General features: G+C 39.3%; 1 protein-coding gene across 1 annotated transcript in view; it reads left to right on the forward strand.

Annotated features, from left to right (window-relative positions):
- Window positions 1-24,082, forward strand: part of RBMS3 (RNA binding motif single stranded interacting protein 3) — a 439,534-nt gene that overhangs the window by 177,085 nt on the left and 238,367 nt on the right. Inside the window, exon 4 of the mRNA XM_066571247.1 lies at window positions 5,865-5,956. Within this exon, the coding sequence (XP_066427344.1) occupies window positions 5,865-5,956 (92 nt within the window). The remainder of the gene's footprint in view (window positions 1-5,864; window positions 5,957-24,082) is intronic.

The following is a 24,082-nucleotide window of genomic DNA, read 5'->3' on the forward strand; positions in this document are numbered from 1 at the left end:
TCTCCATCTCTTCTCTCTGCTTGTGTGGAAAGCAGAAAACAGTGGGTACTGGTTGACTTGAATTCAAGTGATTCAAAGCAGCACCTGGTCAGAGGTCAGATGTGGTGTTTGTCCTTGTGTCAGAGCTCACCATCCCTGACTTATCTTCCCTCGTTTGTCATGGCTTCTCCTTTCTCAGCCCCCTGCCAGAGAGCTGAGTCTGCAGAGCTCCTCTCTGTCAGCAGCATACCAGGGTGCTCCTCTCCTTACTTCTAGGAAACCACACTTCTCCTGCTCTTTGGCCTCTTTTTCATTTTATTTTGACCCTGGGTGACCAGGTGGCTGCTGATCTGTGGCTTGGCTGCATGTTGCCCTTTCAAACCCATTGGTGGTTGTGGGGCCGTGGGTGGGCTGGTTCTGGGGGCAGTGCCAGCAGGAAGGATGGAGCCTCTGCAGGGACCCGAGGCTGTGCAGTAGTACAGGAGGGAGGGCAGGGCAGGCTGGTGTGGTGCAGGGCAGCCTGGTGTGGTGCAGATTCGTTCAGCAGCCGTGGCAGCTCCCCTTCCCACAGCAACAGCAGTGATGACTGCCAACAGAGCATGTTCCATGCAAAAAAGCAATTAGTACTAGTAACTAGCATACCAAGCAATTAGCTAGCTTGGTGTGCTAGCTGTAAGCACTAATTGAGGGACCAAGCTGCTAGGATACCCCAAAACTGCTGTTCACATGCACTCTGAGTAACTGATGCTGCTTTCAGCAGTGACTGAGGAGCTGCCTCAATGCTCCATAAAGGCAGCAAGGCTCTCATTCCTGTCACTACACCAGCAGAGCTCCCTGGAGGTGAAGTACCTCCAGGGGAAGCTCACCTTTGCTCTGTGCCACCGTCCAGCACTTCACAAGAATTACGGGAACCTCAAGTGGCAGCAGTCCCTTAAATTATTTGGCATTGCCCCTAAGTACCCGATCCATCAGGGCAATTCAGAGTTTGATGTCTAAGAGCCCTCCACACCTGCAATTACTTAAATCCACAAAATTGCACCTGTAGGTATTTGCAGGCACAAAAATGTTGGCATCAAATTAGAGGCCATTTCCTAAAACCTGTGCCGAAATTTTGATGATATACTATATGAGGGCTTGTTATTTTGAAATGGATTTGTGGAAAGCAATTGAAAATCTCCAGGCATCCCATCTGTGTTTAAAGTAACAACAATAACAAAACTTTAAATTAGCATAGGAGATTTAAGACATTTCAGGAAAACATTGATTAAATCTGCCAATGAAATGAACGTGTTTGGCGAGTGACCTAATTAGTGTATGCTTGGTTCTTTTTCACTGCACTGCTTACCACTAATTGCTGTTCTGCTGGTCTTCTCCTGACAAGTAAGAAAAAACAAGGATGAGGGATTTGTTGAGGAAATAGTGACATTCAGTTTTAATTCATTTGAACCTGCTGCCAAGCTTAATTATGGAACTGAGAAACTGAGACCGGGAGGCCCCCAGCCATTTAGGTTATAGGAGACGGAGATGTTTAGTGTCTGCCAGTGTATTTGGGTAGCACTTATTGCAGCTAGCTATAAACTTGAGTTTGCTGATGCTTAGCTGTTTTCTTTCCCCCACAGGTAAAAAAAACCCCTTATACTGGTTTTATTTTTAAAATTTAATTATTTAGCCCTAATGGCATCAGGCCAGTAAAAAATTACAGGCACTGTATTTCTTAAAGGAAGGGTTTAACAATTATTCTAGATAGTCTTGTCCTGGGTTTCTTTGTATGTGTGCTTGCATGTAGGAACTCGAAATGTGTCATTCTACAAAAAACCTTAGGATCCTGGAGGACTTGTAGCACTGGAGTACCAAAGTCACCCTCAGTCTAAGTACACTTGAGGTGAGGGGTTTATATTAGTGATAAGTTCAATTCCCACCTCTCAAAGCAGTAGGGGACAGCACAGCTTTCCTTATTTGTGTTTAGAGATCTTAAAGGAAAATGTCAGGATGTTTCAGGAAAAAAAAGGGGGAAAAGTTTTGGTTTTGATTTCCTGTGGTGGTGATGGATTCTTGTGAGCACAGTCTGAAGGTCCTGGTTTTGAATCTGAGTTTGTTTTTCGTGATGTTCTGCATAAAACCTGGGGGGAAAAAAATGTATAATCCATTGACCAGAATGTTTACAAGGCAGTGAACACTGCAATAAAAATGCAGGGAAAAGAGAAGGAAAAAAAGCTGTGGAATTTGAGTCTAGCAGAGGGACAGTCTGGTGGGGCTTGCACTTGTTTTTAAAGGAGGAAAAAGAAATGTGTTTTCTTAGAGCAGTGTCTGATTGGCAGACCCTGATCTGAATTTCATCCCGGGTGATGATTCCAGCCATTTTCCTACCTCTTCCCAGGAGGAACCAGGGAACAGAATAGGGATAGAAGCTGGAGCAGCCAAACCCAGCCACAGTGCACCTGCCAGGGGCAGCCACAGCAGCCCAGTTCTGCTGGCAGGGAGCACAACCCACTTCAGCCACAGCCTGGACAAGAGGGAAGGACTCTCAGCACAGAGAGTTTGGGGCTTCTTTTACACTTTGGAGAACACTGGAGAGGATGTTCCAAGACCCAGTTTTAGCTTTTGTGGGGGCTAAACTTCATCCACCCAGACAAGTATATTAAAAAAAACAACCAAAAACCAAGAAAAACTCAACACACAAAAACCCATAACCCAAACAGAAAAATCAACACTATTTAGTTAGTGCCCAAGACACAAAAAATGAAGTGAGATTATAAACAAATGAAATATTTTAGTGTAGGTCACTAACATAGACTGTAAACATCTACGTGGAAGAAGGGAAACTGTACAAAAAGGCATCATGCCTGGTTTTCTGTTATATAGCATTGCAGGGTTCTTATAAGGATACTTGAATGCTGAAACAGCCTGGGAACTTGGCTTCCCTTGCAGCAGATTGATGTTCTTTGGATGGGTTTTCAGCCATGGAGTGATTTTGTCCTGATGTTCTGTGTGTGGTGCAGAGATGTGTCAGGAGGGGGGAGGGCTAGAAAAAGATACTTGGAATGGAAATGAGCTTGAGGGAAGGAAAAAGAACAGCTTTGCAGTGAGACTGGGAGTAGTAATACTAGAATGCATAATGGGCAGCTAAAGATGTAGGGTTTTTTGTCTTGAGACTCCACTGGATCTCTGATATGGTCATATTGCCCTTGGTGTCCACTGAAAAAATTCGTAGAAGATATTAATGGTTTTAGATATTATGGACTGATGATACTCTTCAATGATTTATTATGCTAGATATATCTGATATCTATGATACAACTCCGGAATATTCTTACACATTCTGGTTTTTATTTACAAGCAAAACTAACTTAGCTGTGAATAATTACTGTGCTGTCTAGAAAGTCAGATTAAAAATAAATTCCTTTCTATTCCTTCATGCATGAAACCTGCACTGTACACTGATGCTAAATATAAAAATCTAACTTCATTATCTGTTTTTAATGACAATGTTAAAATTACTTTTGCACTTTCACCTTCTAATTGTTTGGCACGGAAATGGTGAGAAATAAAAAACAATTTAGTTTCCTGAGAAGACCACCTCACTGTCCTAAAAAGTAATTTTCTCAGTGTTTGATCCAAGCCATCTCATCACTTCCCAAGATGTTTCAGATTTCCCATTTGACAGCTCTGGCTTCTTGTCAGGATCTCTCATATAGGAAACTGGAAGTTGCATCTAATTGTATCTCCTTCTTCCTCCCAGAAGTTTCTCTTCTAGAGGGCAAAGGCTTCCAGGGAGGACTCTTGCTGTCTTGTAGCATGTTTTTTAGTTCAAAGCAGCATCAGCTTTACTGCTGCTCGGCAGTGAGAAGAGAGCTTGGATAGCACTGCAAAGGAAAATGCAATGTAGGACAAGCTGATTTAAAAATGGCTTGCAGTAAAAAAGGAAAATCAAATGAGGGAATCAGAGAAGGTCAAGCACTCCTCACATCCCCAAGTTGATCAAACTCTAGTGTTTATTAGATTTGTTATCACAGTGTCCCTCAATCTGTCAGTGTCTGTATCGCAGTGTCCCTCAATCTGTAGTGATGCTGTATCAAAAAAAACCTCCCCAGACCTCCCCACGACAAGAAACCCTCCACCAAACAAACCAAAGTAGAAAACTGAGCAAAGAAAAGAAAGGTTCAGATCCTGACTTTGCTACAGAATAGTGCTTTTCATGCTCCATAAGTCAGCAGTGTCTTTAGTAATTTTGTTTGTTTCTTTTTTCTTATTTCTTTTAATTTTCTTAAAACTTTTTGGATGAGATTTAAGCCAAGAAACAAAAACATCCATGTGCACAAAATTCTTTCATGATTGGACATTGAGCAATGTATGCATACCAAAATATTAATAGAGATGTTTGTAATTTGAGGGGCAAGGTAATAACAAGCACATAATCTTATACCTAGATTTGGTGCAGAGAGGATGGCAATGAAGTCTTCCAGGAGTAGGAAGAAAGGCTGGGAAAAGAAATACAAATGGATACAGTAGGAAATCATATCTCTGGTTGCCTCCTGTAGGATGTGTATTGACCTAGTAAATGGAGATGTCTGCAAAGAAGCTATAAATATGCTTGTGCTAATATTATTAAAGCTTTCAGGCGGTTCAGTTTCATCCATATGGCTTTCCAGGGAGAAGCCAAAGATGTGGCCCTTGGCCACAGCTTGTCTGAGCTGCACATGCCTACCTGCACTGTAATTGCTTAATAAGATGTAGGGGTTTTCCCTGCATAGATTGTGCAATATAGGCAGCTGCCTAAATAGGTGCTTGGTGAGATTTTTAGATCTTCCTAATTCAGTTGAAATCTTTATGAGCAAGACGTTTGAATGCTGTTGAAGGTCAGAGAGAACTCAGCACTTTAAAAGTTGTGAAAAGTCCATCCCTTGCCTTCTTACCCCGGCTTTATGTCTTTAGGAAAATAAAAATACTTTCAGAGTTTTTGCTATCCATTAGGGACATAACAGCACTGGGCTTGCTCGAACATACCAGTGTTGCTGGCTAAAGGAAGAAAAAAATGGAGAGGGAGGAGGAGAAGATAGGAAGTAACTGTCTGATTAATATACTAAACAAATGCAAACACTGGGAGTAAGAAAGCCTTAAAAGCAGATGATTATCCCTTGCCAATCCCTAAGATCTAACCTCTAAGCTGTTGTTCAGATGATACCCCAAAGCAATTACTGGCAGAGATCTGTCCCTTATTCCAGCAGAGAGAGCAGGGGGATGAAAGGGATGTGGTTTAACCAAAGCTGAGACTTTGCTATCTCACCATCTTCTAGAGCTATCTGGCAGTTGTCTGTAGAGCACACATTGGGATTTCTCCCTGAACTGGACCCACCTGCTGGAAGGTTGCTCTCCCTGCCCCTGCACACATGGCCCCAGCCTGCCACACAGACTTGTTGCCCTCCTCTTCTGAAGCTTAATCTTTGTATGGCTTTAAAGCCATACAAAGGAGAAGGAGTGTTTTCTCATGAAACCAGCCACTTCAAGATGTAGCTTTGTATCCCAGGAAGGTCCATAATGTTACCTCCTCTTATGGAAAAGATGGGGTAGGACTTCAGAGCACTGTGTGTGTGTGCCCTTCTGCTGCCAGGGACCTTTAATCTGTTAGGACAGACAAAGACCTGCCCACACTCCCCCTCTGCTTCATATCTTCTGGCCCTTTGAAGCTTCAGGTCACTGCATTCCCTTAAACCCCACTAGGTTCAGGAGAAAAGATGTGACAAATAGAGGTGTGGTGGCAGTGCTACTGCAAGATTATGAGACTGTGTGAAAGAATGGATTTTCCTCCTTTATGAAAATAAAATCTTTATCTGTGCTCATACACATGGATAATACTGAAAATCTGTATTTATCTGTTTATTTTCCAGGTTATGGTTTTGTAGATTTTGACAGTCCCGCAGCAGCACAGAAAGCAGTAGCATCTCTCAAAGCAAATGGCGTGCAGGCGCAGATGGCAAAGGTAAGAAGAACTCTGTCATTGCGGCCTTATTTCAGCTGTTGGGTTAAATTTAGGGTTTGTTTTGCTCCTGTTTTTCTTAAGGTTTTGGATGGCTTATTCTAAAGATTCTTTCATCCTTTGGCTCCATGGTTTGTCTGTGTTCTTGAGAGCTGTGTCTCATGTAATGGGCTCTGCTCTGATTCTGCTCTGTCCCCCTGTTTGTAGAGGGTTGTAAGAAAGAGCACTGAACTGGAAGAGCATTGGAAATGCCTTTTGCTAAGTGCTGGGTGCAAGAGTTGCCTTTTGTTCACCTTGAAGTTGTCTTCATTTGGTTCCTTTGCTTTGGAAAGTTACTCTTTTCTGATGTGGCTAGTGAGCTTCTGTGGAGGAGTAGCAAAATCTGGTTGATCTGCCTAGGTTTGGCTTCTCCTGCTTGTTGAGGTTTTCTTTTGTTTTGAGGACATAAATGAGAGTGTAGAAGGTTACTGAAAGAATAGTTGCTAAAGGCTGTCTGGAGATGATTGGCATCTGCTCACAGAGGCTGCAGGAGCTGTAGCAAGAACAGTGAGCTCAGTCACTCTGGTCTTGGAATTGTCCCTTGTCCCCAGGCAAAGGGGCTGATGGTGAGACAGGGGTTATAGTAATGACCATCGTGTGGTCCAGTTGTTGCCTTTCTGAAGGTGGAATAATGTGTCTTTGAGCTCTAGACTCTGTCAGCTAGCAAAAATAGCTGTTGCTTTCTACTTTAAAAATGCCTTGCCTGAGAATCACAAAAAGCACTTAATAATGCCTGATTTAGTCTCTCTAGAAATTATGCTGTCCTAGAATCTAAAACAGTGAAAGCAAACAGGTAATTACAAAGAAAGAGGGAAATCAACTGATAAACAACCATCAGATTTGAAGATTTCCACTTAAAGGAATGTTGGTGGTTTAAACCTTTATTTTTCATTGATGTCTTAGTAAAAACATAGTTTTGTTTTGGTGTATGAGTTTTTTATTATTATTTTATTTTAGGGAGAAAAGTAATTGCTGGTAAATGAGGTTCTTTTCCTTCTACTGAATTACACTCACTGTGCCTGAAAGAAGCTGGATGTCAATGATGTATTTCTATTCAAAAGCATCCCACAATGCAAGCCAGGCTGTTTTATTGGTTCTTAGTTTTTATTGACACATGGTGATAAAAAATATTTGCTTCAAATGGGTAAAAGATGGCAAGCAGAAGAATGTGAACTTCTGCTAAGGATTGTGCTATTTTATTTCTCAGACATACAGCAGCTCCTTGTTAAAATATTGGCAATTTAATGCATTAGTCAAGCTGTGGAAAAGAAACCATAGACAGGAGATATATTTTGTCCTAATGATTGATATCAAATAGCCCTTTCTAGAAAGGAGTAAATCTATATAAATCTGTAAAAAATCTAAATCCATATAGAACTGTACAGTTATGGATTTAAAATTATAGATTTAAAGATAGGATTGAAAGATAAATCTATGCTTGGGGTTGTCAGGATTCAGAACAAGGAACAATTGCAGTACTTATATTTGTGGAAACACCAGAAAAGATGGTGGCTTAAAACATTGTGGTTTGGATTGTCCAATATTTAGGGGCTAAAAGCAAAGCCTGATGTTTTCAGAGTGGGAAGAGCTGTACCAGCCCTTGGTTGGTTTGTTTTCTGGGGAACCTGTGGCAGGAGCAGCTTTTTGCCCTGTGAGATTTTGAGGCGGCTGGTGTGTACAGATTTGTTTGCATAAGACTGACTGTATTTTTATTATTTAGCCATGGTGCCTGGAATCTCAGATAGATTCTTTTTAGTGTGTTTGATAGCTCAAGATAAATATACAACTGACTTTTCTTATCTCTGAAAAAATCTAAGTATTTAGAAAAATGAGGTTTCAAAGGAAATTGAGATGACTCCACACAAAGTACCTCGCATTGCCGAGAAGGCAGGAGCCTGGGAAAGCAAATCCATTGGAGAAACATGTTAGTTCTTGCATGTGTTGGAAGCCAAGTTGCATAACAGGACTGAAAGACAGCATTACCTGCCAGTGTCGGAATTAACAGTGAGGGCTCAGAAGAGGTTCGAGGAAAGGGGCAGAACAATAATCTAACCTGAATTTCTGGAAGTTTAGCCAGAGCAGTTTTATTTCAAGAGCTGCTTTAATTAGTGGTGAATAGTGGCTCTCAAATAAAATCAAAATAAAAAAAGTTAAGTCTGAAGAAATTCCCTGAACCTTTTGTGTGCCATGCTTTCATAGTATCAGTGTCCTCTTTTACTCTGCATTGCAAAGCAGTGAAACTGTCCTGTGTAGAGGCCAGAGAGGAGACAGACTGTAACCTGTGTTCAGCAAGTGTCAAAAAATCTCAGTCCAACTGTGGATGCTTTTGAGTAAAGGTGAAAGAGGCATTGGCCAACCCTTTCTATGTGCTGGCCTTCTTCAGTAGTGAGAGAAAATATGCTGAAGTGTCGGTATTGTCTGTAATGTTTTCCTGGAGAGAGCTCTTGCTCGGAAAGAGTGGTTCTTTCTCAGTTTTAACACAATATAATTTTTCTCATAGAAATCCAGGAATCTTCTTTGAAAAACAAAAAGCAGAACTGAACCCCTGACCATGTTGGCTAGCAGAAGTATCTTGTGGATACTTGAGTAAAATATACTCATTTTATCGATGCTAAAATACAGCTGCCTCCCTCTTTTTTTATAGAATTTGGACAGCATCTTGGCTGATTTTGTTTCAGAGTGCTGCCTCTGGAAGAAGGTTAAACTCTGGTGGATTGATGCTCCAAGTCCCATCAGTATTGGAAGACTTGTTCTTTTGAGGCTAATACACCCCATAAACCCACAAAGGGAAAAAAAACCCAGCTGTTAAACACGTCTGAATTTCTCATTTTGTTCTGGTTTGAAGCAGGCGGGTGAGGATTCAGTTGAGGGAGAGGAACAGCAGTAGTATGCCTGCAGAGGTAGCGGTGGCAGCTGAGGAGATGAGGTCTTGTTTCGCCCACTTGGTGGGACAAGGACACACACAAGGACTCACATAACCTCCCACCCAAAGGGGAATTGTGTGAGGCTCTTGCACTCAGGTGCTGTCACCGGGCTTCTTTTGCATTTCTCTCTCAGAGGTACATGAATCAGGAGTTCTGACCACTTCTGCTGTCCTATGTTCATCTAAGTTTGTCCATCTTTTTCACAAGTGCTTATTAAGCATTTCATTTATTGATCCCTCAGCTATGCAGCTGCTGAGGGATGTTTTCCTAGCTGGCCTGGCTTATTTTGCTGTGTGCTTCCTGTGTGCCTTTGGACGTGCAGATTCATTTGTGTACATGTAGTGCCTGTTTGGTCAGGCTCATAGAGTCCAGGTGGGTTTTTGGGTTTGTCTTCCACTAAAAATGGCACAACTGATATGCCTCTGGAAAATCTCAGAGGAATTATTGATGTGGTTGTCTCTTTATGCTAGGGACTACAGAAACATGACAGAAAAAAACCATTGCTTATGTGCATGATTTATATATCAGTTTAGGTTTTTTCCAGATGCTCCTTTCCTGCATTTCCTAGAAAAATATTATAGACAGAATATGGGAAATTAATAAGGAGAATCTTAGTAATATGGGAGTTGGCTCAGACAAGTAGGCAAAGAAGCCTAGTACATATGAAAAATGTATCAGTGTTCTAATAAAATCTGTAGACACATCTATTCTTGGGATTTGCAATAGTCCTTCACCCAGAATTGCACATTCATGAGGACACTTCTTAATCTACTTTATATGTAAGTTTTAATGATGCCAAGAAGTCTAAATCACCTGAAAAATCAATAGAAGTCTGCTGTCTAAATAAATTTGAGCTTCTGAGCTTGTGTCAGCCTGCAGTTGAACTGTGCAATCAGTTGATCCCTTCACAGACATTTGGGGGATATTTTTTATCTCTCTCTACCATTTTTTATTTCCAGTTCTAGTCTGCTGTAAGATTGCATAATGTGAAAGTTCAGGTGAAGGAAGGTTCTTGCAGAGTATCTAATAGCTTCTTTAATACCTAGCAGCCCATCAAGAGTGTTGAAACAAATGCATTCACAAAGGAAGAGTTTTCAGTCCTGCTTTTATAAGGATTAAAAATGTATTTGATCTTGTGTATCTTCTCTGGGCTTTCCTTTTGTACATGTAATGCATTTAGACATCCTCAAGACCTGCGTGAAAAATGCAGATATTGAAGGAATATTTAATTAGCACTGGCAGTTGTCTAAGTCCAAGGAATCATTTCTTGACTACTCTGCTGCAGTAATTGCCATCCAGAGAGTACACTGCAGGAACTGGTTCTGAGAAAGGGCTGTGCCAGTAGGCTCTGATGTGTTTTCCTCCACAAGGGAATTGCAGTGGTGATTTTGCTTCTTGTGTGATCTTTTTCTCATCTTTCCATCATGCAGAAGCTTAAATACAGGGAGTAGTCACCATCTAGGTGAAAGATAAAAGGGAGCTATTTCCCACAGACCAGAGCCAAGCACAAGAGCTTCTAAAGAGGAACAGAGAGCTGTAGAGTTAAATAGACAGATTTTCTCCAGGAACCAAGGAAAAGGAAATCCCACAGAAGAAAATCTTATTTATTTTCCAGACTTTTGCGTAGGTTTTAAGCATTGCTCTGGTATGAGTCAGCTGACCAAATAAGTTTGTTCTGTCTGCTTATTTTTCAGCTTCCTATTCTCTTATTTTTAAATTACTTCCCTTTTTTCTCTGTCAGACACCAATACGCTAAAGGGCTGATCCTTAAAATGGAAAAACTCTGATGAAAATCCTTTTTTCCAATGTTTTTTTAACCTATTTTAATGAAAAGTTTTGTTTGTTTTTGCCATTTAAAAATTCATGTAAATAATGAGAATGCTGTCTGTACCAAATATGAAGTATGGCCTCTACACATGATACACTGCTTTCCTAACTCATGATTGAAATGTCTGCAAATTTTAGCTAACAAAACCTCAGGATACTGAGTTTTTTGATAATATTTTTGGTTAACAGTCCTACTGACTGTTATAATGAAGTTGATTGCTCCTAGGATTGAAGAGATACTGGCTAGGTGTAGGGAGAAGATTGCAAGGTCGACTGAGGCTCTGGCGTGAGCTAGGTTGGCAGCTCGTGGGGGGTACACTGTTCAGCCTGTACCAACTCCTGCTTCGACTGTGGAAGATGCTAGGAGGAGAAGCTAACCTTCCTTTTGAAACCAAAGTGGGATTCTAGGAGTTTTAGAGCTCAGTATTGAAATTGTCAGGCTTTGCTTTACTCCTGTGCTTTAATTATCAGATATCTCATCCCCACCAATCTGTTCTATGAAGTCTAATATTTGTATTGGTGATTTATTAAACACCGTTTTCATTTGCTGCTGGGGCAGAAGCTGGTGCCTCTGGAAGCCTCCCCATGCTCAGCAGTGTAGGAGAAGCTGAGAACATGGCTGTGCTGGCCACCTTCCACGTCGTTTCTGAATGAATTGCACAGCCAGGCGTGGGCTGCTGCTGCTGCAACACTTGTCAGAGACATTTGGCACAACTCTTGTATGTGTGTGGAGCACACTCCAGTGAGCTCTCCTCTCATCTTCTGAAAATGTGCACCCTCTCTCCCTGTGCTTTTGCACAGCCCATACTGGCTGACCAATACTGACCTGAATTGATAACAATCCTGGGTTCAATGAAAATGGAAAGTTACACCTGGAAAGAAATGAGAGGCAGTTCAGTTTAGATTTGGGAATTACACATGCAAGTGTCTCTCTCTTTTGATTTCTTTTACCAAGTCAGCCATACCAAAGGTGTCCTGCAGAAGCACTAACTGGAAGTTCCAAGTTTCATGTACTGCTGCTTATCAAAGCCATGCTGTCATCCTCTCTTGCCTGCTTTCCTCTGTTTTTCATAAATTATCTTTTACTCTTGGGATGGGGAATCATAGTTTCCCAGATGGAGCTGGCCTTTAATGCAGGTTTTGCAAATATAAGATATTTTTCCATTTCTTAAAGGATAATAATTGACAAAGCAAGAGCATTAATAAGATGCTAAATTATTTGTTGGTATTAGGTTTCATATCAAAATTTCTTAGGACGATATGCCTTTCAAAACCTGGAAGATTTTTTTTGTCAGTTTCTGGGGTTTTTTTGGTGGGTTTTTTTGTGTGTGGGGTTTTTTTTGTTTTGTTTTGGGGTTTTTTTGTTTGTTTGTTTTGGTGGGGTTTTGTTTTGTTTTGTTTTTGGTTTTTTGGTGTTTTTTTTTCTTTTTTCCAGAGGAAACACTGTCTAAATTCAGGATTCAAATCACAGATGTGCGAGCAAAGGGCTAACTTTAAATTTCAGAAAATCTGCAGTAGCAGACAACAGTGTCCTATGAGCATCCTAGACAATCAAGACTAAAGCAATGAGTGGCTTTGCACAAACAGTGATAGGTTGGGGTGATAGCAAAGATACATTATATTAATGGAAGGACTTCCTAGTCTTATCCAGCCTTGTAAATTTTACGCTTGTATCTGAGAACTGTATGGTAGCTGGTGTGAAATTATCTTAAAATCCTTTTCCTGCTTTTAGATTGCATTCGCAAGCCAATATAGAATGCATTAGCTTGAGCCATTCTTGAAAGAAAATCAGGTTATCCTGGGGGTACTAAAATCCAGCAGTCCTTCCACACTTGCATGTGTTGCTCCTAAAAACATGTAGATCAGCATGAAGGAGGATATGCACATCAACAGTGTTTGAACCACACCTGCCAAATTTATAAACAATAATTTCTTTGGGGGTTTTCAGAAGTGCTTAACTTGACATAATTCTACTCTCTGAAAGTGCATGGAACTTTACTGTTGGCCAGTTGAGAGGAATTAGGTCAGTACTATGTTCCTTTGTTCCCAAAAATTGTAGCTCAGCATCTTTCTTAACCACTAAGTTAGCTTAGAAAATCTTACAGCACACACAATCATGTTTATTCTCTAGCTATCACCTCAGATAGACCTGGCCATGGTATTTTCCTTCCCTTTTCAAGTGCTGCTTTAGTTTCTAGATTTACTTGATTTTTTTTTTCCATACTGTAACTTCATCTAACATTAAAACATTCCTCTGTCTTTGAAAATTAAAATACAAACAATCAGTAAATATATCCACCTCCATGCTATTAATGCCTCGCACCACAGAACAGATGCTGAAAGTGAAAAATGTAGCCAACTTTTAGGCTGAAGAACAGTGGAATTACTGGGTTCTTTTCGGGTTATGAACTTCAGCCAAACAAGAGTTGGCCTTTTTTCATAAATACACATTGTTCTTGACTTTCCTCTGACTTGGAACACATTTGAATTGGTAATAACACAGCTGAAATCCACAGAGCTTTGGCAATCTAAGCTGGGGAGAAGAATGGGGCTCCCTATCTTTAGCACTCACATAGCTATACATCTTGGAAGCTCTTACACACTCTCTGCAAACCCTTTATGTTTGCAGAACAGGAAATCTGAGTCCTGCAAATGAGTTAAACACTGGAGTCAGATTAATTCTTTTTTGCCTCTATACTCAGGAAACTCCAAACGCCCCACAGAGGAGTTATCCAACCACAACTATGCAGCTTGGGAATCTGCAGCTCAGACTGAGCAGAACTATGTTCTAAATTCAGTAAGCACAGCTTTACTCACCAGGAAAAAGCCAGCGCATGCTGAAATGATCAAAAAACTGTGGTTTTAGAAAATATTACTGTGGTAGAAAATGGACATAGCCTTTCTTTCAGTGACATCATTTAATTATGTTCTTCTGTAGATCAGCCTGAGGACAATGCTTTTGTAAGGTGAGAAACAAAAATTCATTGTATCTAACATGATGATTCATATGACCACCAGCAGGAGGATACGTGCATGCTTTTTGGGGTACCACTTAGTCTGGACTGAGACACAGTTTCAAAAGCAATGCAATTTGTGTGAAAACCAGGCCACTTTCAGGTTATTTGGTTTGATTTGGAAAGCAGGTGTGCAAACTTCAGTGGCATTTCTTCTGAGTTGATGTGAGTGCCTGTATAACAGCTCATCAGCCTGGAAATACACAGGTGCACACTCTACCAGTAAACACAAATCTACCAGTAATATGCATAGATATTCCCTGTGCAGTTATGCATCCCCTTCTGCATATCTAAATGTTACTGTATTAGTGAATACTCTGCTTGTTATTTCTTTATTAATGACTGTCTCCCATTCAACCAACATGACTGAGTAGTCTGGCTGTAATCTAAATAAATTTTAGTTTAGATGCAGTTTTGTTCACTAATGAATGATAATTTTTGTCACTATATTAGGAAACTCTATTTTTCCTTTGTATAAAAATATGAAATTAGGCTTTGCTCGTGCTATATGCAACACACTGAGTCATAATGGAAGCTCACTGAATTTTTTAGTCCTTTCCCTTTACATATTTGTGCTCAGGAAGGGAGATAATGATAACATGAACAGTTGAATTCTATTTGTAGTCATGATAAATTAGCTTTGATGTGATCAAAATAAATGTAAGAGATATAAGGTTGTAAAACCCATTCTGGCTATATCAGACCAGAATAAAGTTCCTTCTGATATCAGATTCTCTTTCAGATAATGCACTATAGCATGTGCCAACAGAGGAGTACAAGAACCAGACAAGCATGTGAGGATACTTCCCCAGAGTAGTCTCTTAGCCTCTAGCAATTTGCAATTTAGGATTTCTTCAGCTTGCATTGAATAGTCATTTGTAGAACTGCCTCCCCATCCCCAAATAAACAATTTATGCTGCCTGTTTTGCATTTAAAATTTTGGCAGCACAACATCCAGCTTTAAGAAATTCTTCAGTTTAGCTTCATGTTCTTCAAAGATCCATCTCCTTTGCTTGCTCTAGACCTGCAATGTAGATTTCATTGATTGCTTGCTAATTCTTGTATCAGGAGAGACAGAAGGCTCTTGTTCCCTATGAATCCTTTTCACTGCACTTATGATTTTATGAAATGCAATCATAACTTCCTTTAATCCCTGTTCTGTTTCCAGTTTTAAGAAAGATGTGCCAGGATGTGCGTGCGTCAATAAGGATGTGGTTCTTAGAAGCAAGGAGCAGTTGCTAAGTAATGAACGTGAAGCATGTTAAAGTGGCTTTGTAATATGAGAGCAGAGCTGACAGGAAGCTTAGAGGGTCATTTTATATCAATATGTTTGGCATGAGGCAAGTATTGCTAATGCTGTGTAGTGCTGCAGCCTGGGAAATGGGAAAATGGACACAGAGAGGAATAGTACATTTGGCTGGTATCAGGTGCTTTGTAAGGCAGTCCTCATTTTGCACAAAGATAAATGCACAAATTTGATTAAGCATAGGAAGATCAATTTTTAAAATAAGAACCGTCAGCTTTAGAAAAATGTACCCCAGAAATAATTGAAGTGTTAAAAAAATGTAACAGAGCTATTCCTTTAAAGCAGCAGGTGAAGAGAAGTATAACCCCAAGTACGAGGACATGTGTTCAGTGTGTCAAAAGGAAGTATACCCAACTCCCCCCATCTCTGTATAAATAAGGCATTATAAGTAATTGCCTTAAAGTCTGGAATTGTTTGGTCACAGCTTTCCTTAAATATTAGATCAAATTAATGTCTGTCATACTGATGAACAATACCTGAAACTGATACCACCAATGGATCAATATCTGGCCAATTCTGTCAGCAGGCTTGAGGACTTTATCTTTGCCAGCGGCTACTGAAGCACCCCTGTGCATTTTGTCTTGCACCCACTGCTTGGGCATGATGTACCAGCAATGCTGCAGCACATGCCTTCATATTTAAACACAGGAAAGGGCTGCAGCAGATATCATGCTGTGCAATGAATCCTTATTTAGGAGAGATTTATATTCATATTCTTCTTTCTCCAGAGCTCATGGCAGAAAATGTTAGTCATTTTATTAGTCATAGCTCAAAATGGTGGGCATGTAGAAGAACCTAGGGGCTCTAAATTGCCAGCTCCTCCACTGGAGGAACAGATGGAGTCTTTCTGTGATTCCCAAAGGAATGTACTGAGTACATCTGGGAGATGTACACCTACCAAAGACACCCCTTACACTGCCTTAATGGAGGTGTAATGGCTATTTCCTCTACTGCTCCTCACAACTTTGTGCTGTCCAAAACCACAGGGAACAATGAAAACTTTGATGAAAGCAGCTGTAAAGGCATTTTTTGTAGTTGGAAAAATTGGTCCTCCCTGGTGTGAACACATGGTTGGCATATGGATATGGTATTTGATTGGAGATATATTTTTGCCTTGTTAAAATGGATACAGCTTTCTTTATCTGGGTGCCAGTAAGTAGCAAAGTGGGGAGTGTTCAATGATTGCCACTTGTCAGTCATCTTCTATCCTGGTATTCTTACCACAATTCAAAAAGGAAAACAGATAGTGCAAAAAGATTCATTTCTAGCAAAAAACTTTGGAGTTGGGATAATTAAGACTTGGTGCTAGAAAGCTTGGCTTTGAGTTCCTCAGAACAAGTGAACATATCTTTCTAGTAGTTGAGACTGAAGTCTGTGTCTCAGACGTCACTTCATGCAATTGAATCATTTTTGGTCTTTAAATTCAGTTGGTAGACAGGTAAAGAAAGAGAAGACACCTTGAATAAAGGCTTCCCTATCTTCAAAGGTATCTTTGGCACCTTACTACCCCACTTAGTTGATAGATGATGCTGTTCCATGCAGTATCACAGTTCTGTCTCTCTGTGTATGGACATACGAGGTTTTAATCTGTGCATGCCTAGTTGATAAGTATGCAAGAAACTATATTTATATCAATATATGCCCACATTTATAGATGATAATTTAGAAATATTCATGAGAAAATTTTATAATGAGGTTCTCATGAGTAGCAAAAAGTATTGCAGTGGTATTTTCATAATATGTGCTGTTGGAGTATGACTATTTGCTAGTATGACTATTTGCTCTAAGCCCTGAAAATAAAATAGTATGTGGGTTTTTTAGGCATGTGCTGTAGAAATAGGAAGGAAATTGGAGGTAAATTAAATCTTGATCATAATCAGCCAGTATTTTTCCATCTGTCAGCAAAACCTGGCAAAAAACTCCAAAACAACAACAAAACTGTAAACTCTGAGATGAGATTTAGTGATTTACTGTCTGCTTTAACTGTGCCTATAGCTTGCAGTAGAGCTACACAGCCTCAGGGTTTCCCAGATATTTCCATAACTTATTTGTCCATTTTGCATAAAAGGTTGTGATCCCACCATTTATCTAAACATTTTCCTAGTCACCTTCTCCAATTATAGCTTGTTATGGAAAGCCAGGACTATCATTTATATGTCTGTGTTGCTATATTATAGGGATGCAGCATAAAACAGCATGTGGAGTCAGTGAAGTGAAGGTTTTCGCAGTGTCTTAGCTTCCAAAAAATCTTTTTTCTTGCTTAAAAACTGTTCATCAGTGAAAGGTCACCACTCCTAATAGCATGACCTAATTCACTTCAGCCTGCCTTCCCACTGCACAGCACGTTGCACATGGTAAAGTTGTGGGTTTGGTGAAGGAGCCAGAACTGATCCCAACCAGGTTGAAGTCTGGCTGTAATGGGGTCACAGTGGTCTCGCTGCCCTGCCCTCTCTCCTGGGGCTGCTGAGCCTAGAGTAATGGAAATGCTTCCCTTTCAGAATAAAATTTAATTAGCTGAAATACATAATGGCTGTCTTTTCTATGATCAGTCTTCTGAGTCTGCTTGAACTCAAAGTTTTCTATGTTAAAAAGGAGTGTTGGATGCAGACTCTACTTTGCTTTCCTTGATGTTCAAATAAATAGTTTCATCTTGCATGATTACATTGTTGCATGCTATTTACTTCTCTTGAGTATATAAGAAATTTCGAGATTGACTTACAGAGGTACCTTGAAGAGGTACAACATTTTATGTCAGTGAGCAATTAGATTGGTTATGGGGATGTCTCTCTGCCCTCCTCTAAGTGACTCTTGTGCTGGTTCTCTTTGATCCTAAGACATTTGGGAAGCCTGGTGCAGACTTATTTAAGGATGTGGTCTGAAAAATGTAGCAACTTAGGCACTTTCCTCCTGAGAGCATCATCTAGTACTTTTTATTGGGTTTACTAAAGGTTTCTCCATTTCTTTGTTGAGAGGTCCTTTGAATCAGTGTAGTAGCTTAGACCTGAAACACTCTGAATCAGTGATGGAAACCTCTCACAAACCACAGCACTCTCAAGTCACCTGGTCTTAGCAATCCATAGATCAGATCAAGCATTGAATAATAGCTATAAATACTTTTTATTGCCTGTTTGCTGTTTTTTTTTTTGGATAATCCATTGTGTTGGTCTTTAACTTAATATTTTAGAAGTTTTTAATACAGTATTTGACTTGACAAATGTTTTTACTTCTTTAATGTCCCCCTTTGTTCCCATGTTAGTGGAGTCCTTTCACTTTAGTTTTTCTACTCTAGTCAATCCACACAAAGCATTGGGAAAGGAGAATGATAGCACATTTGCATCCTTCATTTTGCTATTGTGAATGTAATACTTTCTTTTTAAGGTGTTCCTACACACTTATCACAATCCTGTTGCAGTTTTGGATCTGAGCTGGGTGGTGCTGTTGCAACAGGCAGACAAAGTCTCTTTTCTGGGATATTCACAGTTCTTCTTGTGTTATTCCGCTGACTTATAGTGTTTTTCTATCCCTTTTCTAATTAAAATCCATCTTTCTTAACTCTTGTTGAGTGGAGCTATATGCTATTTTTCAGACTCTCTGAAAAATAGCATACAGCTCCACTCAACAAGAGTTAAGAAAGAGTCTGCAGTGCTGTAATATGTGTATTTTATTGCCTTTTAGTCAATTGATGGACACTGTAGAGTTTGCATTAGAGATGCTGATTTTTAGCAGACGTATAACTACATTATTTTGCATGTTCAATTGTTAAATTTCATTTGCTCAGTTAAATCTCTGAATGCCTTACCAGGTCTAGATTCAAATGCAGATTTTATATTTTATAAATACAAGTTTTAAAATTATGCCAGAAATGTTTGCATGAAACCTTCACAACTAAAGATCTGTTCTGTGGCTTGTCTTTAGTGAGTGCACCAACTGTTTGGCTGTTTATTACCATAAATATGACACCCCAAGTATCTTGAGTTGTGCTAAGAGTCCCAGAGCTTAATTTCTAGCCATGTATAATTCCAAAAATATAGTAAACCAAATAGGAGATATAGACAGTAAGTTATATCTATGTGTTTCTAAACTTTAGATGCTTTCATGAAATGCTGCATTCCACAAAGAAAAGTGAATGTGAGAAATTAGCAATAGGGGATAGATGGGTTTCTAACATATTAAATCCTGGAATTTTTGCCTCATGGGAACATTTGCTTCAGTTAGGATAAAATCTCACATTTTAAGAAATGAGGATTAGGTTCCATGATATTGGCAGGTTTTTATTACCTTTAAGATTGCCTTAAAAAAAAAAAAAAAAGCAGCCACCACAAACTCTATTATCCATGCAGATACTTCACTGCTAAAAGGTTTAACATGGAGATAGAATGGTGAAAAATATAGGGCTAAGTATGAGAGCCATAAGAAGTAAATGAGTTCTAGTTCTCCTTTCATGTTTTTGGTTGTGTTGTGGTCCTTTTTTTTGATCAGAATTACTGTCCACATAAATATTATGTAGAGGAAAACCTTGAGATGTACAAATGTTTGCTAAGAGAATGATCTGCTCTCTTCAAATTGGTACTCTTGAGAGATGCACTCTTGAGATATATGTCTCTAATATTTGTTTTAGACAACTTTGAAATCTTGCTGTCCCAATATAAATATCCAGATGACAGATACATGTACAGATATTTTTCAGGGAATCATGTTTGGTTGTTTCAAGGCAGAATTTGATTTTTGTGAGTAGGAGCTCCAATCTGGAAGTTTGGATGACTCAGATGACCCTCAGCCTTGTTGTACTGCCACTTTTAATCATGTTTAAAAACAAGATTGCTCAGAGTCATGATGCAGTCATTTGTGGTTCTGAAGTTGGTTGCTTTAAAATATAGACCTATATTTTGGACGCAAAGTTAACACGTATATTCAGCTGACAATAATGAATATAAAGTCTTTTGTTAGAAAGATTTGCTGGATTGTTTCAAGATTTTTGACAGTCTGGGTCCCTAGCTAATATTCCACCTATAAAATATAAAATACTGTGTTATCTCTGCTTATTATTTTATCTTGCAGCAGAAATTGAATATATTGTAGGGTTTTGTTCAACAAATGATCTCTGTTGATCTTTTAATTTTAATTCCATTCACACTTTTTCTTAGTTTTTGTTTTAGAAAAAATTATTCAAGGTAGTATGTATTTCGCAAAAATAACTCTCAAATATTTGATTTTGTTCTTCTTGAACAACAATAATGTAACTGCCTTTCCTTAACATATTAGTAAGAACAAAAACAACCAAAAATTTGTTTCTTTGAGAACAAGCAACCAACTTTGTTTTTCAACCTTAGTGATGTGGTGCAAGATTTTATTCTGGAAGAATTTAGGAATGGGGGTCAGGTTTGCCTTTAAAACTCAAGTCCCAAATAGAGGAAAATATCCATATTAAATGATTCCACAATACTTTTGTGTCTCAGTGTGGGCCGTCCATGCCTGCTGTGGATAGTTTGAAGCTGAAGGCAAAGCTGAGATAACAGAATTTTCCCCAGATGTCAGCTTGGCCCATCAAGCTGAAACCAAAATCTAAGCATCTGGCCTTCTGGGCAACTCTCTCTTTATCAGCCACAGTCAGTGATGTGCACTTTGACCTGCTGAATCCATGAACCCTCTCCTCCCTCACAAATCTAAAGAGCTGAAAGGAGGTGCAACTGAGGCATGTTGGGACCTAAATCACAGCTGAGGTTCCAGCAGTTTATTCAAAAGCTCCTTCCAAAAGAGGGCTGCAACTGACTTGTATAAACAGTATACATTAAGGCCACTATTTTAGCTGTTTGAAGACAGGTTAGAAATTTCAAAACCAGTCCTAACAAAGTAAAAAGGCACAATTAATGGGCTTTCTTAAAATTAGAAGTCAATAGCTTCTTACATTATGCAGAATGTAAGAAAGAAGCCATTGTTTCTGAAGCTTTCCATCCAGTGCCCTGTTGTACCATTACGTTTTGCCCTGTTACACCAATGCAGTTTGCTATGTCATGTGTTTGTTAAGATGAAACTGTAGCATCAAAAGTGTTATTAACTTCTGCTGTTCATTGTATGTGTAAAGATTTTATTTCTAGATGCTTAATGACAGATTGGATCAAGGTCCCACTGTGTAAAACTTGCAAGGTCAAGACACATAAACAAATTCCGTCAGTAATACATTGCTGATTTATCCTTCCTGAAGGTGGAGGATAAACCAACCTGAAATTGTTACATGTATTTTCAGAGAAAAATATTCATGTGGATGGATTCTGAATAGTAGTTGATGCATAATAACCTGGTTTTGGATGAAAGTCCTGCAATATGCACAGGCCAGTGATGAGTAGGTCATGGATCTGGCTTAATACTATGAATTAGTAAATAAGCAATTTACTAATTCAATTTACAATTCACTAAATATGTGGTTTCAGTTAAAGATAATACACTTATTTAAGAAATGTGAGGGGTTTTTTATTTATTGCCTTCTTCTAATTTCATTAAATGCTCATTACCTGATCACCAACACTGTGCATAGCTCTGTGGATGTTACAAATTAAAATCCAGTGCTTGAAGTGAATAAAATACTTAGCATAGGAGAAACTATCAGGATGCCTTGGGCAGGAGTTGATTTCAGGCATTATCTCTGGTTTCTGCTGGTGTGCCTGTGCACGCCTGCCTGCCTCACGCATGCATTCAGGGAGGGAGCGATGGAAAGGTCAGATGGGGGCTATGGATATGATCTCTCTTCATCTCGCTGTGCTGATGAAGTTTTGTTGATTGAATGTAAATATGCCTCAACTCTTCCACAGCATGTGCATCAAAAAGAACATTATTAGAGCGGAGACAGGCATTTGTTGCTACAATGAAAGTAATACTGTCTGTGAGATACTGTTTAGAGGTGGCGTGCAGTGGCATCCGGATATATTTGCATCTAAATGAGATGAGCGTTTCTTTTCATTCGGCTTTGATTTACCTTGATCTCTACAGGTTTTTATTCCTTCTGGGATTTGGGGAACCATATTCCCATTATGTGCTCATCTTCCCTTCACATACTGTCTGCCACCTTCAGTCAGTGCCGCCAGATAAGTATATATAATAAAGATATTTTACATCAGATCTGGTTACCATGCTGTCAGGCCAATTGCTCGAGTCTGGGACTCAGGAGGAGCAATGAGTGATGAGTACAGCATTTATTTAACTACTGCTTTTTTTTTTCCCCCTCTTGTTTTTATGTTTAGTATTGACTGTATCTCAAAATGCTTCAGCATTATTAATGTTTCTGAGAATAGCTGGATGATAATGCATAGTTCCAAATTTTTTTGTTTTAAAATTGTTTTGAAATCGATTTTCCTTTTTTATTTATTTTGGTCTCTGAAGAGCCTCCAGTAGCTCATTAACCAGCATCCTAAAGGTTTTTGTCTGACTCCCTCACTCAGTGAGTTTGTAGATTGCTGTTGGATATGTCAATATGCTCTATTTGTTCTATGTGTCACTTAGTATAGGTTAGCTTAGCAAAAGCATTTCTTGGCCCACCTCTTCTCTTGGTCGCATCAAGTTGCGTTTAAAATCGAAGTCATAGTAAATCAATTTAAATCTTGGTGTAGTGCTACATGTAGCCATAGCTATGGCACTTAAGGGTAATAATGTGGAAAAATGCTTGAGAAGTAAAATTTGTAAATCGGCATACATGGGTGAGCCTCTTGTATTGCACATTATAAACTTTTGCTTTGAATTAATGCAAGATTTCAAATCCTCCTTTGTACATTATAATCATGCACTGAAGTTTTCTTTCCTATATTCTGCAAAATCTAAAAAGATGTCAGAACAATTTCAGCGTTGGAAAAGGGGAAACTATCACTTGTTGGTCGTTTTTGTTTGGATTGTGGTATCTTTCAGGGAGCAATGGACACTTACCAAAGGCAGAGGAAGGTGCATCCCATGCCCCAAGGACTGTGTGATTTAAAAAGGCAAAGGCAATTACACAAGGTAGTGACAGAGTAGTGTGTACTCTTCTAATGAGAGAATTATCCCCTCATTAACAAGACTTATCCTGCTGTCTTCACTTTTTCTGTCCCTTTTCTCATTTCAGAGAGAGATTTCTGATTTCTTGCCTATTTGCCCAGGTTCTGTATGTTCATGTCTTATGATGTTAAGTACATTTCCCTTTCAGTGTAATATCTCCAACATTTCCCTTTTCATTCCCACTCCAAGTCACTGGGGCAGTCCTGTCCTTCTGACAAACTAAATGGGATTTGTCAAGCCCATGGTGTAACCATGTTTTATTTCCATGAGTAATGAGACACTGTGATAGGGCATCTTGTCCTGCCCTAAACGAGACATGCCAAGCCAAACATGAAATGGAATGCCAAACCCTATGTCCTATATGTTTGTCAAGTGTGTGATCTATTTTTTAGAGACCCAACTCAGTACACTGAAATATTTTACTACTTGTGAACTTTAGCTTCTGTTAATATGATTGAAGCAAGTGGAAATGGAAATTGTCAGGGCAATTTAACAAAGCGAGTCTGTAAAACTCATTACATCCCAGGTAGTAAAATCACTTTAGAAGGCACATTCTTCAAACTTGAGCTTTATTCAGTAAACTGCATTGGTGCCTGACCTTTTAAGAGCTTTCCCTTGCTTGAGAGGGAGGAGGGGAAAAGGCCCTGTTGTTCAGAGCTACCTATCTTAAATTACAAACAGCAGCCAGACTTGACTCTGTGCTTTAGATCACACAGGATGACAAAGTGTGCAACTGCTCCAAACAGACAGTTAAATGGCCAGCTATTTAGATGAGTTTGATGTGTATTTCATGTAATTGTATACTCCATAAAGCAGTAAAAAACCAATGTTGTGTGCTGGCTGTATTTTAGCACAAAGTAAATCAAAGTACCAATCTCATGTTTGTAATTCAACCTAATCTTATCAAGAGCTGATGCTTTAAAGAAGCTTTAGAGTGATACTAGGCGGTGGGTGTGTGAGGGTTAAAGATGCTCCGGAGAAAATAATTCCTGTTAGGTCT

The sequence above is a fragment of the Molothrus aeneus genome, chromosome 1 (assembly GCF_037042795.1).
Source record: "Molothrus aeneus isolate 106 chromosome 1, BPBGC_Maene_1.0, whole genome shotgun sequence".
Classification (NCBI taxonomy): domain Eukaryota; kingdom Metazoa; phylum Chordata; class Aves; order Passeriformes; family Icteridae; genus Molothrus; species Molothrus aeneus.